Genomic DNA, 20,838 nt, shown 5'->3' on the forward strand with positions numbered 1-20,838 from the left:
CTGTTGTTATTGTTGTTGTAGTTGTAGATTGTAGTTGTAGAATTGCTGTGGTGCTAGTGTGGTAGTTTATTTATGAAATGGTAAACTGAATTGTTGTAGTTACTTGTGGTGGTGGTTGTTGTAGTGTGGTGTGCTTGGGTAGCGGTTGTTTGTTGTTGTGAGCCAAGTTTAGCTAGTGTTGTTAAGTTATAGTTGAATCGTGTAGTTGAGGTTGGTTTACGGAATTAGCAAGTTAGTTAGGTTCTATTGGAATGTTTCAATTAGTGAAAGGATTTATATTAGAGAAGATTTAGTCCAATGAGTCTTTTAGTTTGAAAGTTATTTGGATTAGTTCCTTTATCCGAAAAATAGTGAGATTGGAAAGCAATCGATTATTGTTATTATTTTGAGGTCAATGTTGGAGGATTGTTATGAAATTCAAGAGTTGATGGAGTTGTGAAGTTCTCAAAGTTATTTTATGTCGAAGCTACAGAACGGATCGCGTATGAGGTAACTTTTATGTTCAGTAAAATAATTTACTCATGCCCTTCCGTGTGGATCTATGTTTTTAATATATATTTAAGTTCGTACTGTGGCCATAGTTATGAATGTGATGATGAATGTCATTGATTGATTATGAATACGTAACTGTTTTGCTGGCTTAGTTTATGAACTGAAAATAGAAAGTGGGCAAGGTATGGGTGGAGGATGGTTACTCTTTTGACCTGATATGGTCGGCTACGCTCCATAACGAACCTTGGGGGTAGTATTACTGGGCTCCATAACGAACCTTGGAGGCAGTGTTTGTCTTTTGTCCAAAGCCTGTACTTGCCACTAATTGTTTAAAAGAGTGAGCTATGCCAGCGTTGTAACGAAAAGAAATGATTTGAGAAATAAAATGTTTATAACGGGTTGAAGTAAAGGTTACGAGTTTTCCACTCATTTTGGAATTTTGTTTGTTTTGTATTTTCTCCCTGAATTTTGCAGGTTTGGTATCAAGAGCTCGAGAATGGAAGTGAAGCAAAATTATGATGTCGTCTTGGATTAAGGATTGAGTTTGTATATAGATAGCTGATTTGAGAATAGTTATTTATGTTTCATTGTATATAATATTTGGGAATATTAGTCGAGTTATTGGTGTAATTAAGGATATTTTTTCCACTGCGATTTTATTTATTAAGATTTAGATTATAGTTTATGGTTGTGAAGTGTGTTTCGATAGCAGCTCGGAAGAGCGGGCTGTTACAGCAGTTTCAACAACAAGAAGAACAACAACAACCATCACTAATTTTGGGAATTTCACAAGGAGAGAGAATTAACTTCGCCGTCATAAAAAAAGGGGGAAATTCACAAGATGAAGACGGGGAGGAGAGAGAAAGGCATGTAGGTCGAAGGAGAGAGAGAAAAGTGGAGGTTTAGGATGCCATCAGCGGAAGATGGTGAAAGGAGAAATGAAGAAGATGAAGATGGAGAGGAAAGAGAGGAAAAACCTAACGGCATTAGATCTCCGTCAATAATAAGGATATTTTGAGCACAAAGTTAAAGTTCAGGGGTATCTGAGGAATTCTTAGAACGTGAAAGACAATTTGAGAATTATGTCGAATCTCATGGACACCAGAGGAATTTTCCCATTTTTTTATTTTTACATTTTTCATATATGGATGGTTCTTTTTAATTGCTACATTGTTTAAGCTTTCTTTATTTAGGATACTTGCCAATCATAAAATATTATTATTATATTTGTTTTTCTCCTTTTCACCTAAACTACTACTTTTTCACCTTTCTCCATCATTTTACATTAAATGGGTCAAAAAATACCCTTCCAAAAGCTTGAAAGTGACTTGCCTAAATTGTTGTTCATACAACAATGTATGTATCAATTAAATAAAAACGGAGGGAGTAACAAGTATGGAGCACTCCTAGAAGAAAAGTTGTTGGAGGTAACTATTCTTTTGGACGGATTTCAACTGAACTGAACCAAATTTATCTGAATTAAACTGAACAAAACTGAAATGAATGAAAACTGTGAGAGGAAACTAATTGAACTGAATTTGTCTGAACTAAACCGAATTTTTATTAATTCAGTCCAAAAGAACAGAGCCTAACTACCTCAAAAATGAAATACTCTATCAGGAATTTTCTAACCTATGTCACAAGACCTATATAAGAATTTCAAGATTTCATTAAAAAAATATAATATAGTAAGATTTTATGAGGACAATAAATAAAGATAGATACTTGACATAGAGATAATTATGTAAGATTTTTTTAGTTTGGTTTGATTTAAATTGATTTTTTTTAATAATATCTTATATAGGAATTTTGATACTCTTATCCTATGCCTTGTGGGATAGGTTAGAAAAATCTTAGTATGATTTTATTTTTGACTTTTTTAAACCTATGTCACTAGGCAAAGATTAAAAATTTCAAGATTTCATTAAAAATAAAATTGTAAATGCAAGAATATTCTATTTAGAGATAACAAATAAGGATAGATTATGAAAATAGAGGGAACCATGTAAGATTTTTTTAGTTTTATTTGACTTTTGAAATGTATGTTTTTCTTATGATGATATCTTATATAGGAATTCTGATGCTTTTAACCTATGCCTTGCGGTGTATATTAAAAAAATCCTTTTTTTTGGGACATTGTACATCCTTTTTTTTCCAGATGTAACAAGTACCTTTTTGGTGAATATATTAAAATAATTAAATATTATATCTAAAAAAACAAAAGTAGTATGACATAAATTTGTGTTTTAGGCTACTTTGAAATGATGATTGATTTGTCTCTTAGTCTATAAGGTAAATCCTAAAGTAGAAAAATAAATTTAACAACTTTTGAGATGGTATTATGAAAGTTAAAGAATCCTATGATTACCCTTTGTACATAACCCATATTTTCTTTAGAATTTCCCAAATACATATATGTGCATGTTTTTTCTTCATCAACTTCTTTATGGAGTAGGCATCTCAGGTTTGTGCCAGTTTTCTCTCTAAAAAAGCCCCCACTAAAACCAAACCTTAGGTAGGCTTCAGCCCTCCTGCCGCCCAGTGAGCCTGCATCGGGCCCCTTAATTCGTTCGTTTTGTTTTCTTCGGTCGTCTCCCCTTCCCTCCCCTACCGTCGAGTCCCCTCCCCCACCGTCGAGTCACCCACCCCCCGATTAGTGTCCATTTCTCTCGTCGTTTCGTTCCTCGTTCCCCGTTCCCCATCTCCTGCCGTCGAGTCACCCCACACCCTCCCGTGCAGTTTTTCTTTCATTCGTTATCTACCCTCTTCGCTGTTGTCCCTTCTATGTTATGGTCTCCCGCCCACCGTCGGTGTCCTCTGGGTGGTTCCCCCATGTCTCCCCCTTCCCGTTGCCTTTTGTTTTATGCATTGGTCACATAAATTTGACTCGGCTTAACCAATGAGAAATTTTTTTGATGGCCCAACCCTAACCCGGTCCGGCCCGACCCAACCCATGATCATCTCTAATTTTAACATAACTCTAATAGATAATGAAATAATATTTTCAGGAGTCGGGTACCCGACCCGATAAAAATGGTGTGAATAGGGCCAATTTTGATTGTTTAACATATCGGGTACTCGAAAACCCATTAACGAGTTATCAAATAAAATAAACAGCATTAAACTAAATCAAAATTGCAATAATGTAAAAGCTGTGTATCTAAAGAGAAGTCCAACAGAAATCTTTAAACAATAGCAGATTGGTTAAAAGTTTTTACAGATCAAGTCCAATTAAAAAATAGATTCAATCATCGCGAGATTACAATTGACAGTGCATGATTACATGGTTCACAAATTCAACTTACTAGGCAAACAATATTAATGGGGGTACAAGCCCCAAACAATTTTTCCTGAGTCATGAGTCGTTGATATGTGGAAGAGATGATCCTATTTCTGCAATAGTCGAGAGTAAATATCCTGACCTAGAGGATCACATATGGGAAGCAAAATATTTTCAAGACAGAGCTATTCTTGGTCCAACTAATGAAATTGGTGACATGGTTAATGAACACGTATTTTCTCGCTTACCAGGTGAAAATTGAACATATATGAGTTTAGATGCAATTTCAGTTGAGGAAGAGAATTTTAGAGTTTATATGATGTACTCTACTGAATTTCTAAATACGATCAAGTGTGGGGCCATTGCCAAATCATAATATAAGATTGAAGGTAAGGAAACCGATGATGCTTCTAAAGAATATCGACCAAACTTCTTGGTATGTAATGGTACCAGGTTAGTCGTCAAGCATCTTGCCAATCGCATTATTGAGGTTGTTGTTGTATCCGGCAGTAATGTGGGGGACAAAGTTTTCATTCCCGGGATGACACTTACACCGAAAGACGCAACAATGTTCAGAGAAGGCAGTTTTCATTGGTTGTATATTTTGCAATGACGATAAATAAAAGCCAAGGACAATATCTAGCTCATATAGGATTATATCTCTCTCGACTAGTATTCAACCATGAATAATTCTATGTTGCTGTATAAAGAGTTACAAGTGAAAATGGTTCGAAAATTTTAATCTGTGATTAAGAGCGTGGAAACTCAAATATTACTACAAATGTGGTGTATAAGAAAGTATTTCAGAACATGTAACAAGTATTATGAAAACTTTTAACTTATGTACTTAGATTTTCTTTCAATATACTAGTAGAAAAAACCTCAAATGCTTCGGTTTTTAAGGCCACAAATGCTCCGTATTGACCCGGAGCAGACCCCACACGAGCATTTGAATATTTTACAAATGCTTCGGTTGTGAACCGGAGCATTTTGTAATCAAATGCTCCGGTTGTAACAGAAAACCGGAGCATTTGACTATCAAATGCTCCGGTTGTTAAGGGAAAATCGGAGCATTTGACTACTAAATGCTCCGATTTTCCCTTAACAACCGGAGCATTAGCTCTTTTTTTTTTTATAAAAAAAAATCACATAAACAGCTAGGTAGCAGCCCAGCACTACACAACCAGGTATCACCACTAGCAGCGTCCTATTACACTACCACCTAGCTCCCCCTACATTACCCAACTAGCTTCGCAGCAGGCAAAAAAACTAAATTAGGTATTATATATTCTGTACAATGCAAATAAAATAAATAAAAGATTTATTATATATTCTGTACATACAAATAAAATAAACAAAAATTTTGTTAACCATGATTAAATAGATTCAAAGTACATGAAATATATATAATACAAGTATACAACTATAATCACTTGTTCCTTAACTACAAATATAGGAAACCATCTTAGGAGCAAAATCTTCAAAACACCATCTTTAACACACCAAATTAAATAAGCCGACTTCAAAACACCATCTAAAAATAACAATCAATTAAAAATTTGGCTAAAATAATAAGATGCAACGGAACTAAAAAATTAACCAAACTAAATATCTACTCCCACAATCCCTTTTCAACCATCATTTTCAAATTATGCAGAAAAGTGTTACAAATGCAGATAGAAAAGCTACAAATCCCACTATTAACTATAATTGGAAAAACTATAAATCCCACTTTAACTATAACTAGAAATTTTCAGGTAAGTCAGACATAAGTTATTGGATACAAATATAATTAATAGATACATAATTAAGATCCCTTGCTTGTTCCCACTTTAATAGGAGAAGCTATCATACTATTTTAATAGAATCATGGAGAAACTATCATACTATTTCAATCAATCCCTTGCTTGTTCCCAAAATTCTCATGCATATCTGGATTGGTAAACCCAACCAACTATTTACAACAAACTTAGATCCAAGTATGACATCACAGAAGATATGCAGAAATTCTTGAGTCTCAAAATCCTTGAACAACCTGCTTGTAAACTAAATCAAAAAAACCCATCCCAAAACTGAACAGCCTGCTTGTAAACATGCAGATAACTCAATTACCTTTAGTACAGATAGATAGGAATCTGAAGTCCCGTGTACTTTCCAACCATGGCACTCCTCACCTAATGGATACATTAATGTGTTCATATCGTCACTCACAATTGTTTTATTTTCTATTTTGTTGCATATTATACGATAATTGCGTTATTATAATTATATGTGATTTTTTTTTGTTTTATATATGTCATATTGGTACTATTTAAATTTTTTAAAAAAATTAACTAAAACAATTAGCCTCCTATACATTTTTGCACGGATTTAAACTAATGTAATAATAAACCGATCGACATAATTTCTAATAATCTTTGTGCATTACTAAAATAATTATGGGAGATTGTACTCAGTTAATTGTGGGCTTAATGGCATATGGGCCACCAAACCTAACACATTAATTGTGCAGTAGAGGCTCGATATCAACTTGAAACATTTTGTCTTTTACCCACACAGGTCGCAGTACTACATACTCGAATCATGGAAGACTATTCCTTCAATTTTGTGATCCATTTCCACACGCTTTAAAGTTTGATGGGTTTGGAGACCCGCTCCAACTTCATCCCATTTGCCTTCGATGCATCATGCATGCATGCATGTAATCAGCAATTCAGCATATCAATAGCAATAAAGTCAGCATAAAGTGACAAGAAAGTGACATTGGTTTACTTTTAAGATGGTTGGAGAATTAGAGACCTTAATGACTTTGACTTTAATTCAAAAAGGCAAAATTTGGAAGCACACAAAAAGTCAACTCATCTACCTGTATATATAGTCCCCCCAATCTATAGTCTATTCATTCCAAATTATAAAGCAAGCTCTAGTTCACTATATATCTCACTCTTATTAGCACCTCCTCTTCTCCGTGATTTTTTTTAGCTTCAAAGATAATAATTTTATGAATTTTTCTTGCTTCAACTTTCTATCTATCATTCGCTTAACTAACAATTGGTTTGATGGTCAAACTCAGACAGTATGATACAATAATTTACATTACGAAAAGAATATTTTCAATGAATCAACCACCTTTGTTTATAGAAATGACATTGGCGGGAAAATAAATCTAACACGGAGTAAAATAATATTAGTTTTATGATTTTCGTTATATATTATGCATATGAATATGGAAGAATAGCAAATAGATTGAAGGAGTGTAGTGGCGTGGATGGAGTATTTGAAGGAATTATTCTTTCCAGATCAACCTGTGAACCACTTTACCTTATTAATGTTATAATTATTAATATGCATGACCAACCACATTTTACTCAAAAATTCAAAACATAATAAGACAAAGAGAGACATAAGCAAATTACAGGCAGTAGCATTTGGATTCATTGTGTTGCATGCATGTTTCTCAACTCCAAAGAAGTGCTTTGAACATTATTCACTTATCTACAAGAACTTTATTGCAGGACACTACCAAATCACAAAAAATCAGTTATGGCGTGTTTGATTAAAGGAGTGTACATTGCAGAAATAGATAGACAAGAAAATAGAAGAGAGGATAAGCAAATAGCCCCAACTTGGTGGGAAGCTTTTCATTTCAAATGCATCAAAGTCCTTGAAGACGATGTAGATTCCTCCATTTTTGGAGCCGTCTTTGAGTATATGGGACACCAGATTGAATCTCCTAAGTATGTAATTGCAATCCGGGGCACGATGATCAAATCAAGAACAGCTATACGAGACGTCTATATGGATGCAAAGATTGCCCTAAACGAGCTAAGTCATAGCTCTCGGTGCGAACTTGCATTAGAAGCAGTAGAAGGCATAATAGGAAGCACACACCATACAAATGTATGGTTGGCAGGGCATTCTTTAGGTGCATCGATAGCATTACAAACAGGAAGAGACATGGCTAAACGAGGTTATTACCTCGAAACTTATCTTTTTAACCCTCCATTCCTTAGATTACCTTTGGAGAAGATCAAATGTCGAAAAATTAAGGATGGGATACGTTTTATGCAAAGTTTTGTAAAAGCCGGTGTTTCACTTGTTCGTAAGAAAACAGAAGAGTATGATCCGTTTATTTTACTCAACTCGTGGATCCCATAGTTATTTGTGAATCCGAAAGACGTGAATTGCTGTGAGTATATAGGATATTTCGAGCATCGAGAGAAGATGGATAGACGAGGCTGGGGTGAGATTGAAAGGATGGCAAGCAAAACTTCGGTTACGTGCATGGTATCAGATGCATTATTAGGGAGAGATGGTGATTGGTGAGGCTTCACATCTAATTCCATCGGCTTCAGTTACTATAAATATGATTGCTGAGAAAGATGGTGGCTCTCATGACCTTCGTCAATGGTGGAAACAGGATTCTTGCGAGGAGCCGCCCAAGATTTATCGATGGTAATTAATAGGATTCTCATCACTAAATTGATGTTCTTCACTAATTTCCTTATTGATCGATAGTAACTAATGGACTAATGGTGTAAATGGAGAAGGAAGTACAGAAGAAAGAAGCCATAACAAGTCTGTTATGCTGTCATATTGTTATTAATGCTTCAAAGTATCAGTGTACGTAGATTAGTTTCCTTAATCTAGCTAAGCAAAGTTGTATTTTGAGTTATCTAATTCTAAGAGTAGTGGGGGCACTACTTTAGGTAGTAGTCCACTAACCATGAGTTAGTTCTTAATTAGTTTTAGAAGTTATGGTTTATATCTTTATTATATAAGGGAAGGGGGAGCAATGGTGACCTCTTTTGAAACGCCTATTTTGCCCTCCTTTCCTTTGTAAATTACAAAAGGAACTACAAAATCAAAATTGACACTCAACGAAAACTATCGAAAATAAATTTACAACACTCACTCACAAATCACTTAAAAGAAGAAACTTTACAAATCACTCATACAATTTATGAAATATTGTACTTAATTCAAAAATCAACTAAAAAATTATAATATTAAAAATCATAAATAAATTCAATAAAATTTCTATTTTGTTCATAGAATTTAACTTTGAAAAGTAAAAAAAAAACAAAACAAAAAGAATGGTGAGAGACTTAAGTGACATAAACTAAACCAATCAAATTTTCCAACTAAAAACAATTATACTTCGTATGTCTAATGTTCAAATTGTGACTCTTATGCTGAAGAAAATCGAGTTTCTGTTTCGAAAAAAATTCAAGCACGCATCGCATGCAAAAAATTCTAGTTATAGCCTATCTAAAGGCAATATTATGTTATTTCATTTTTTGAAAGAGATTCTGTTATTTTATTTGAATGAGAATGCTTTTACGATCTGGTTTCTGATGTTTTAGGCTTTAACATTCTTATTTCAACACTTTCATGGAATGTAGCACTGAGTTGACATGAATTTAGGAAGTATAATTATTGAGGAAGTATGATCAATTTCTGGATTATCTTTTTATTCTCGGGGATGGAAAATATAAGACACTAATGTTCCTTAGTTTTCAAATAGCATTTGTTTTTTATATTCTTTTGCAATAGTGGTGGAAATGATACGATTTAATATATTTTAATATTCACATAGCATTTTTGGTGGAGATGAGGTTCATAACATAAGTGTACTCAGTAATATGTAATACTTTTTTTTAAAAGATCGGTAAGAAGAAGTATTTTATTGAATCTAAACCTCTCACAAAAAATAAGGGAATCGCATCCTAAAAGTGATGTTGCATTGTGAGATACATACGTGACTATTAGAGTAGTAGAGTAGGTATTAAATACTACTTAATAGTAATGTGTAACACATACTATATAGAAAGGATATTGAGTATATAGCTAAATACAAAGTATAATAATTAAGCATAAAGAGTCTCCTCCCTAGGCGATTAGGGTTTGAGAAATAGATTTGAGAATTTCAATTAAGGACATGAAATTCTTCATGGGAGTAAGTAGAATGGATTGTTAGGAAGTTAGAGTGATGTATCTAATGTCTTTAATTTGCATAATTCAACAGTAGTAGGCTTGATTGCATATTAGAGAAGCAACAAATACTAGGAAGAGGTTTATGGTATTTTCTAGGGTGTACTCTTCCTTGTGAACATTTAATTGGTTAGTTTGGGATAAGAATTATTATTATATTAATTCATGCTAGTGGAGATACTTAACTCTAGATTCTTTTATCTATATATTGATTAGTATAGTTGATTTGATCATTATTGACTTTAGTCTTACCATTATTTAAGGGCTAATCATAAAACACATTTCTTCTTACGGGATCATTTCCGACTTTCCTAATATATTATTAGAAAGATTGATAAGGTTAATTTTTTTGGTGCACGACACGGCGTCTTTCACTCATATAACACCGTACATGTACGTGGTTACAGTATGCATATATCCAGAGGCGAATCTTTTAAGGGGCAAGCATGGGCCTAGCCCTAAAAGACTCTAAAAAAATCATTCAGCGCAGCCCATAAAGAAAAGCTCGGAAATCAGAATACGAGTACCTAAACAGCTACATGGCCACACGAGATTATTTTCCCCAGAATACCATTACCCACTACTAGGGCTGGCAATCAGGTCGGGTTGGGTCAGTTTCAGGTTGACCTGATTTATCTTTCAGGTCACTTATCCTTGACCCAAACCCGACCTGATTTATATTTTAAGTCGAAAACCTCAACCCAAAACGACCTTATATTTTTCGGGTTGTCCCGAAACCAACCCAAAATGATCTGAAATAAAAATTCAAATATCCAATGCTCAAAAAACTGCCAACTTAATTCAGAAAGGTATTGTACATGTAACATGTTTAAGTTTCAACATTCAAAGTCGGAATTTTCAAGTTGAAGTAAGTTGGGATTGGCCCAATATTATAACCTAACCGGCTAAGGGCTAACCAACATAATATAAGTTATTTCAAAATCAGGTCATTTCGGGTTATTTCCAGGTTCAAAAGGTCAACCTGACCTAACCCGTCCATTATATTTGCAGGTCGGGTTGGGTCGATCTATTTTTTTTTTCAGGTCGAAAATCTCAACCAAAACCCGGAATTTTCAGGTCAGTTTCATGTCGGGTTATCAGGTTGGGTCAGTTTTTGACAGCCCTACCCACTACCTAGTTATGTTGAGAAAGAAACTATATTCGGGATCCACAAGTAGCTGTGATGTTGACATTTTAGTTTTATTCCATTTGAATTAACGTGACATATTATGATTTGATCATTCTTTGTTTTTTTTCCTTTTTAATCATTTTATTAATATTGGTTTTTATCTTTATCCAATTATATATTTATTTACGTTATGCCATTAACTTTGAATTTCTTACTTTCGGTTTTTCTATTTTCTTTATGCCAACACTTATTACTATCAGGTATAAAAAATTAATTTATAGCTTAGTTTATTTTGATATAATATATATATTTATTTACTTTCGATCTGAAATTAATATTATTCTTATGTTTTTGTAGCATTTATGTTTTATATATGTTAGTGTGAATTTTTTTTGGCCCCATCTAAGATCCGCCACTGCGTATATCGATACTTTGTTTTGACCAACTTACACTAGCTAATGTTTTATGTTCTCCTTATTCTTACTTAGGATTTTTGTAGCCTAAGATTATTCTAGGTTATCCGTAGACTAGATTTTCTAGATTAGCCTTTTCAACATTGAGTTTGTCTTGTAAGAGACCGCCTACTTTTATATTAAAATTAGGCAATGCTAAGCCCAATATTAAAGCCCAATAGTGACTAGGTTAATTTATTTCGGTCACTAGTTTAATCCATTTAGTTACTAGGTCTACTTTTATATTAAAATTAGACCGTCTCTTTTAATAATTTTTGTTCAACATTATCACCGCAGGATACACAATTAGGGTGAAAAGTCTTGAGTTCTCAATATAGCCTGTAGCCATCATACTATATATAAATATATTTAGACATAGTACAAGATTAGGAAACTTGACTATCTTAGGAACTATATGGGAAGCTTTCCTGAACAATAATAGATGAACGCAAAACTCCTTATAAAGTCCCGGGACCCCGAGTTCATATGTATCCCAAAGTGGCACAGTGTAAGCTCTATTTAACTATATCTCGCATGTTCATAGCGCTCTCCTCTTCTTGATAATTTTTTTTAACTTGGTTATTCGAAGGATATCAGGAAGAAATGTCGGCAAAGCCCTCTCAAAGCGAAGTTTTCGAGTTCTGCGGTCCTCTTTACCTTACTTCATCTGTTAATTGGTAATCATTTTAAACCATTTTTTTGCTCTTTTAGGTCTACTTTTATGGGGAGGTAGCCAGGTAGGTGTCAAAGTGATCATTGTTAGGGACTAGGGTTAGTTTTGGCTTCGGTTATGCATTAATTAAATTTGTGGCTTAGTCATTTGGTACAATATTGGGTCGATTTGGTCATTTTTAAGTTTATGGTCGATTAGGTTATTAGGATAGGCAATCAATTTGCCAATAAAAAATTTAAAAGTTTAATTTTGCGAAAAAAATCATTTAAAATATTTTTTTTGCAAAAAAAATTTACCTCAAACCTTAATTTTTCTTGCAAGATGAAACATATTTTTATTTTCTGACGTGGTTTTTGAAATGCATAAGGGTGGTGGTGCAGTGAATGGAAATATGGGGTTAAAGGAAGATAAAAGGGTCAACGCCGGAAAATGAAAATAGGTTTCAACTTGCAAGAAAATTTAAGTGTGTGATTTCTTTTTGCAAAGAATGCTTTAAAAGGATTTTTTTTTCCGTAAAATTGAAATTTCAAAAGGTTTTTTTGGCAAATTTTCCTATTATATTAGTCATACTAAAGTTTGAGCCAAAACAATTCAGATATTAGGTAGTGGAGTTCATTTTAATTCATGTAAATTTCTGACATATATCAAATTTGAGTTATAATTCAGATAGAGTTATCGAATACAAGCCAAGTTATAGATCTATGTCTCTATTATATCCCTATGCAACAGATTACTATCCATAATTAGGAATATACAACTAATTGAATGGTCAAATCAATTAACTCTTTAAGTATTTTGCTAAACTTATGATCATGTGATTTAAATTTTTTTTTACAACTTTTTAAGGTAGTCGTATGACTTTCTTATGGTTCAACTTTGATCTATTTTTGCTTAACTAATGATGTGACCATCAAATTTAATCTACCACCATAATTTGCGTTAGGAACAAATTGCTACTAATGAATCAACCACCTTCCTTAATATAATGTGTTAGAAACCCTTCATGTAACTTGCCAAAAATTTTACCTGTTTTGCCACTTTCACTTATACTGCTAACGATGTATTAAAAATATGCATGACGAGTTGACGACCCACCACTTTTTGTTTAGAAATTTGAAAACATTACCAAACTAATACAACAAAGTGGTACACCAATGGTTGGACATCAGATATGCATTCATTGCACTTTATGAATGTTTCCTAATTAATAAAAGCAGAAGAAACACAGAAGAAATGTGTTTATTTCAGAGAGAGAAAGAAGACTCAATGAGTCAGATATTACAGCAATGAAAGTTAGTTATAGCTAGTAACAGAATAGCTATTTATATACAACTAACTCTCTAACAATATAAGCTGACTCAACACATTTGTAATAATTAGAAGTAAATAACTTATACACCCCCCTCAAGCTGGACATGAGCAACAAGTCCAAGCTTGGAGCAAAGAGAAATGTGCTGAGGTGAGGGCAAAGCCTTTGTGAGCACATCTGCTAACTGATGATGACTTGAAACATGAGCTGTGGTAAGAAAGCCTGCAGCAACTTGCTCTCTAACATAGTGCATGTCACGCTTCAAGTGTTTGGTTTTCTCATGAAACATGGGATTATGAGCTAAATGCTCTGCAGATGTATTATCACAATACATAGTTATAGGAAGAGAAGTAGTGATATGAAGATCCTCCAGTAAACTATGAATCCACACAATTTCACTGGCTGTGCTTGACATACTCCTATACTCAGCTTCAGTTGAGGATTTGCTCACTGTAGTTTGTTTCTTGGTCTTCCAAGAAACCAAGTTAGTGCCAAGAAAGACTGCATATGCACTAAGAGATCTGCTGCTATATTGACATCCACTCCAGTCAGCATCACTATAAGCATGGACTTGAAGATCAGATTGAGTAGTGTAGTATAATCCATGATTCATAGTACCTTTCAAGTATTTAAGCACATGATGAGCAGCCTTTAGATGAGGAGCACGAGGACAGTGCATGAATTGGCTTAAATGCTGAACTGCATAAGAAAGGTCAGGTCTAGTGAGACCTAAGTAGAGTAATCTGCCAACAAGTCTTCTGTAAACATCAGGTTCTTCCAATACCACCCCTGTATCAGTAGATAACTTCAGACCAGAAGAAAGAGGAGTAGATACTGAGCTACAATCTGCCATGCCAGTATCAGTAAGTATGTCTTTAACATACTTTCTTTGAGATAAGAAGGTACCATGTGAAGTTCTGGAAATTTCAATTCCAAGAAAATAATTAATTCACCCAAGTCTTTGATTGTGAAAGCCACATCAAGAGCTACTTTAACATCTTGAATTTGAGTCATAGAGTACCAGTCAACAACATATCATCTACATAAACCAATAGGATCAAAATTACCATCTAAAGATCTGGTAAACAAGGAATAATCCTGTTTAGATTGATCAAAGCCAATAGAAAGAAGGAATTTAGTAAGCTCTTTATTCCACTGCCTTGAAGCTTGTTTTAAACCATATAGAGACTTCCTTAATTTGCAAACTTCTCCCTTCTGAGCTTTGGAGTACCCAGCTGGAGGCACCATATACACCTCTTCATCAATATAGCCATGCAAGAAAGCATTGTTGACATCCAGTTGGCACATCTTCCATTGCTTAACAGTAGCAAGAGCAATGATTACTCTAACTGTAGCTAACTTGGCAACAGGTGAGAAGGTTTGAGTAAATCCTGCCTTCTACTTGTTGATACCAATAGCTACAAGTCTAGCTTTATATTTGTCAATAGACCCATCTGGTTTAAGTTTGGTTTTATAAACCCACTTAGAACCAATAGCTTTCTTCCCTTTTGGAAGAAAAGTTAACTCCCATGTTTCATTTACTTCAAGAGCTTGTATCTCTTTCTGCATTGCATCAATCCAGTTAGGATCATGTTTAGCCTGGTTGTAATGTTTAGGTTCAAGAATTTGACATGAATTAACAGCAAATGATTGAGATTCACTGTTAACAGAAGATGAGATATCAGTTTTGTGAGGAATATAGGTATTTACAAAGTCTGTAAATTTTGTGGATGGAATAACATGTCTGGTACTGTGTCTAAGAATAGGAGGAGAAGTATTAGAATCATTTTGAGAAGACTGAGAAGAAGAATGAGTAACAGGAGAGTTAGAAATATGTGTGAGAGTATTAGAAAAATTATTGGAAATAGGAGTATTAGAGGAAGATATATGAGCATGTGAAGAAGGATTATGAGAGATAGTAGGTTGTTGGGAGTTAGAAGAATTAGGAGTAAGAATATCATCATTGTCACCAAAGCATACCAGTTCAAGATGAGTGTCAGAAGGTATAGAGTTTTCAGTTTGAAAAGGAAAAGAATGCTCAAAGAATATAACATCTCTGGACACAAACATGGACTTTGTGGCAAGATCATAAACTTTATATGCTTTCTGACCATAGGGATAACCAAGAAAGATGCATTTTCTTGCCCTTGCATCAAATTTATCTCTGTGAATGTTCATATTATAAGCATAGCATAGGCAACCAAAACTTCTCAAAGCATCATAATCAGGCACCTTGTTAGCAAGAACTTTAGTAGGCATTTTGTTAATGAGGAATGTGGCTGTTAAAAGACATTCTCCCCAAAATCTTTTTGGCAGATTAGCCTGAAACCTCAATGATCTAGCTACTTCTAATAGGTGCCTATGTTTTCTTTCAACCCGAGCATTCTGTTGTGGTGTATAAGGAACACTTTTCTGCATCAAAATCCCTTGAGATAGAAAAATATTCAAGCATTCCTGCTTGATTATTTCAGTGCCATTATCTGTTCTCACCATTTTAACAGATGTATTAAACTGATTCTTAACCATATGAAGAAAATCAGTAATAGTTTTAGCAACTTGTAACTTATTGTGTAGCAAGTAAGTCCATGTTACTCTACTGTGATCATCAAGTAGAGTAAGAAAATAAATAGCTCCATTGATGCTATGAATTTTATAGGGGCCCCAAAGATCAATATGAAACAAATCAAAGCAATGTTCAGCTCTACTTCTACTCATAGGAAAGGGCAATTTGTGATGTTTAGAATTCAAACATACATCACAATTGTATTCAGATAACCCTTGACAATTAAAACCAGGTACATGTTGCATTTTAGACAATGACAAATGACCTAGTCTATTATGCAAAAGAGCAAGATAATCTCTCTTATCAGTGTATTTATTCTTCCTACTGACAGTGTCCTTATTCATTCCTCCAGTAGCAGTTTTTGTATTCAACATCCAAGAATCAACTGAATTACATGAAGACTTCATACCAGTCCCATCTTGACAATCAGCAGAACTGAAGTAGTAATATAAACCACCATGTTTCTTACCACTTGCAATGATTTTCTTCTCATATTGGTCCTGAAAATAGCAAGCATCATTGGTAAATTCCACCAAGATACCAGCATATTCAACTAATTTGCTCACAGAAAGCAAATTATGTTTAAATCCTTCTACTAATAATACATTGTGTATTATTAGATTTTTATTCAAGATGACACTGCCAGTCATTTTTACACATCTATGTGATCCATCAGGTAATCCTACTCTGATTTCTTTCTTCAACATCACTTTATTTATCAATAATCTATCATCAAATACCATATGATCACATGCTCCAGAATCCACAATCCAAACATAAGCAAGATTATGGCTCAAAGCAGAAAATGAATGTGTAAGATTGTTACCTGCACAGCTAGCAAAAGAAGCATGTTTGCCTTGCATAACTTTCATCACTTCCTGACATATTGTACTCAACATATCTTGATTAATGTGATTCTCACCATGATTCATATCTCCAGAATTATCATCAAGAGGAGTATCAGTCAATCCTTCTTGAGATGTATGAACATTAGCCGCAAACTTCTTGCCTCCAGAATTATAACCACCTTTGTTACTAAACATTCCAGGAACACCAGCCTTAGCAGATTTAATGGCATTATACCAATCTGGATATCCAATTATCTTGAAGCATTGCTCAACAGTGTGACCTTTACCTCCACAATGATCACATTTTTTATCCATTTTCTCCTTCTTCCAATCTCTCTTTCCTTGGAATTTCTGTGTTTCAGTCATTATACCTCCATGATTAAACCTCTGTGCAGCCATAGCACTACTTTCAGTAACTTCCAAAGCACCAGAAATCTCTTTCTGTTTCTCAATTTGCTGAGTAATTGAGAAAGCTCGATTTATAGTAGGCAGAGGTTCCATTGATAATATGTTTGTAATAGTGTTGTCAAAACCACTATTCAAACCTAACAAGAACTGCATTAACTTGTCTTCATCATCAAGATCTGTCAATCTTTTAAGAAATTGACAACTACATTTGCTTAAAGCACCACATTCACAACTCGGAAAAACTCTTAAAGATTTGAGTTCATCCCACAGCTTCTTGATTCTTCCATAATAGGCAATTATCGTCATGTTTTCTTGCCTTAATCCATCAATTTCCTTCTTTAATTGATAAATCAAAGGTCCATTCGTCTGACCAAATCTTTCACGCAACTCTTTCCATAAATCCGCAGAATTATTGATATATGCAAAATCATCAGCAATTTGAGAGTTCATGGAACTCAGAATCCAACTAGTAACCATGTAATCAGCTCTATTCCATCTAGAATAGTCTTTATGAGTAATTGCAGGCATAGGTATTATTCCAGTTATAAAACCTTCTTTATTTTTAGCAATAAGTGCTCGTCTAACATTTTTACTCCACCTATTATAATTCGTTCCATTGAATGTAGCATAAACAAGAGAAGCAGTAGGATTGTCCGAATTTGAGACAAATAGAGGATCACAATTACCTCCATTGTTCGAGTTTTGGACATTTTCTTCATTAGTTCGAGTAGAATTCACATCTGAATCCGCCATTATACACTTCAGAAACTTCAAGATTTCTTCAATCTTCAGAATAATTTGCAAATTTATCTTGCAAACAGCAATCACGATTGAATATACACAGATTTCAATCACAATTAAGCTACTAAACCTCAATCTCACGAACGAGATTGTGGCTCTGATACCATAAAAGCAGAAGAAACACAGAAGAAATGTGTTTATTTCAGAGAGAGAAAGAAGACTCAATGAGTCAGATATTACAGCAATGAAAGTTAGTTATAGCTAGTAACAGAATAGCTATTTATATACAACTAACTCTCTAACAATATAAGCTGACTCAGCACATTTGTAATAATTAGAAGTAAATAACTTATAATTAACTCCAAGAAAGTGCTTTCAACCTTGTTCACTTATCTACAAGAACTTATCGCAGGACAATACAAGAGCATTGGAGATTAGTCATGGCTAGTTTGGTTCAAGGAGTGTACATTACAGAAATAGATAGACAACAAAATAGAACAGGAAATGATGCATTATCCCCAACTTGGTGGGAAGCTTTTGATTTCAAATGCATCAAATTCCTTGAAGACAAAATGGCACCACAAAATGCAATTCGGGGCGATTTTTGAGTATATGGCACCACAAAATGCATCTCCTAAGTATGTAATTGCAATTCGGGGCACAATGATCAAACCAAAAACTGGGATACGAGACATATATTTGGATGCAAAGATTTTCCTAAACGAACTAAGTCGCAGCTTTCGGTGCGAAATTGCATTGAGTGCAGTCGAAGGCATAATAGAAAGCACGGATCCTTCAAATGTATGGCTGGCAGGGCATTCCTTAGGTGCATCAATAGCATTACAAACAGGAAGAAACATGGTTAAAAAAGGTTATTACCTAGAAACTTATCTTTTTAATCCTCCATTCCTCAGATTACCCGTTGATATAGTCAGTACTCGATTTGTTAAGAACTGGGCACGTATTGTACGTAGTGTTGCAGAAGTTGGTCTTTCGATTGCTTTTAAGAAAACAAAAGAAGGTGATCCTTTCACTTTTCTACAATCTTGGAATCCATATCTATTTGTGAATCCAAAAGACAAGATTTGTCGTGAGTACTTGGGATATTTCGAGCATCGAGAGAAGATGCAAAGATGGGGTGTGGGTGAGGTTGAAAAAATTGCAACCAAAAATTCTGTTGTGGGCTTGGTATCCAATGCATTAGGGAGATATGCCGATATGGTGAGACTTCGCATCTAATTCCATCTGCTATTATTACTGCAAATAGGAATAATGTTAAGGAACCTGGTTTCTTAGGAGCTCATCGCCTTTGTCAGTGGTGGAAACAACACTCTCATTGGGAGTCTAAGTGTTATCAATATAGTAGGGAAAATATTTGAGTAACTCTTAGGGTTGCCAATTCTCTTAGACACATTAGACAAATTCAGGATAGAAGTGACAAAAATAATGTTTTAATGTATTGTTAACCAATGAAAATTCAATGACGAGGGTTGGCAATCCTTAAGGTCAGTCAATCACTCTGCATATAGTAGTTGAAGTAACTTTCTAGCATGAAATGAAAGCCTATGTAACTCGTAAAGAAAATCTTTGCTCATTGCTATGGTAATTAATGAAATCTCACCAATTATTATTAAACATTTGATATTCTACACTTAGCTTATTTCCTTTGCATCACTCAATTACACATCTAAATGATGAAGGAGGGCAATTGGTGATGCTAATTTATGAACAATGACCCATGTTTGGCACGAATTTCATATGTACATTTGATAAGGTAGCATGATCAATTCTTGAATTTGTTTGGTATTCTTGCAATGGTGATGGAAAAGATTAATTTGTAATGTTCTGTATATTTCACATAGCATTTACTTTTGATGAGATTTTCATCAGTGTAATGTCATGTCTAATACTCCATCCGTTTCTTTTTAATCTACACACTTTTCTTTTTAGCCCGTTTCTTTTTAATCTACATACTGTTGTTTTTTCTATTTTTGATAACATATCACATCTACTTTCTCCTCTTTTTCCACCCATATCATTCCCTTTTGAATATTTTAACCTACTTTCTTGTTTCTCTCTCTCTATAAGATTATTTATAATTGATTATATCTTGTCCTAGTCAGCTAGTTAGTTAGAGGTTTCATAACAATCTTCTGTATATATACTTCTAGCTTTCATTCTGTACAGTTGATTCTGTTATTCTTATCTTCTTCATTTTTTTCATTCTGTAAACACCTCTGTGATTCTTTCTCTCTCTCGATGAATGAAGATAATCTTTGATTCTCACTTTCTTCATGGTATCAGAGCCTAATCTCTTTCATGAGGTTGAGGTCGCGAAAAACAAGATTAGTTTCTGTGCTGAAATTTCTTGCAATTGAAATTTCTTGCGATTAAAATTTGTTTCAATATTTCTGGATAGTTTTTCTTGATTAAATTGATTTAGGATTCTTAAATCTTGTAAATCAAATTGGATTGCTGAAGGAATGGCTGGAGATTCAGAAGTTTCTTTGAATGGCGAAAATGGAGGTCAAAATAGAGGTCATGTTGATAATGGAGGTAACATTGATCCTTTATTCATTGCACCTTATGATAATCCTACTGCTTCGTTAGTTACCGTTGTATTTTGTGGAAACAATTATATGAGATGGAGTAGAAATGTTCGTAGAACTTTAATTACTAAAAATAAAGAAGGATTTATCAATGGATCAATGAAAATGCCTGATGATAAAGACAAGAATTATCAGAAATGGAAAAGAGCATATTATATGGTGATGAGTTGGATATTGAGTTCGATGAACTCAGATTTGGCTGATGAATTTGATTTCATGGAGAACTCAATGGAGTTATGGAAAGAATTACAAGAAAGGTTTGGTCAATCTAACGGACCTTTGATCTATCAATTAAAGAAAGAGATTGAAACAAGAAAACATGACAATTGTTGCCTACTAT

The 20,838-nt window shown here is 34.1% G+C and overlaps 1 protein-coding gene and 1 pseudogene across 1 annotated transcript; both read left to right on the top strand.

Annotated features, from left to right (window-relative positions):
* The first annotated feature begins 7,315 nt into the window (after positions 1–7,315).
* LOC104908677 (GDSL esterase/lipase At4g10955-like) lies at positions 7,316–7,930 on the top strand. The gene has a single exon (XM_010697818.1). It carries the CDS (start codon positions 7,316–7,318, stop codon positions 7,928–7,930), a length of 615 nt encoding a protein of 204 aa, XP_010696120.1.
* A 10,399-nt stretch (positions 7,931–18,329) lies between these two features.
* LOC130589560 (GDSL esterase/lipase At4g10955-like) lies at positions 18,330–19,268 on the top strand (annotated as a pseudogene).
* The last annotated feature ends 1,570 nt before the right edge of the window (positions 19,269–20,838 follow it).

The sequence above is a fragment of the Beta vulgaris genome, chromosome 7 (genome assembly GCF_026745355.1).
Source record: "Beta vulgaris subsp. vulgaris cultivar EL10 chromosome 7, EL10.2, whole genome shotgun sequence".
Classification (NCBI taxonomy): Eukaryota; Viridiplantae; Streptophyta; class Magnoliopsida; order Caryophyllales; family Amaranthaceae; genus Beta; species Beta vulgaris.

Coding starts and splice junctions, on each gene's coding strand:
- LOC104908677 (XM_010697818.1), top strand. CDS start 7,316: ATGGCGTGTTTGATTAAAGGAGTGTACATTGCAGAAATAGATAGACAA.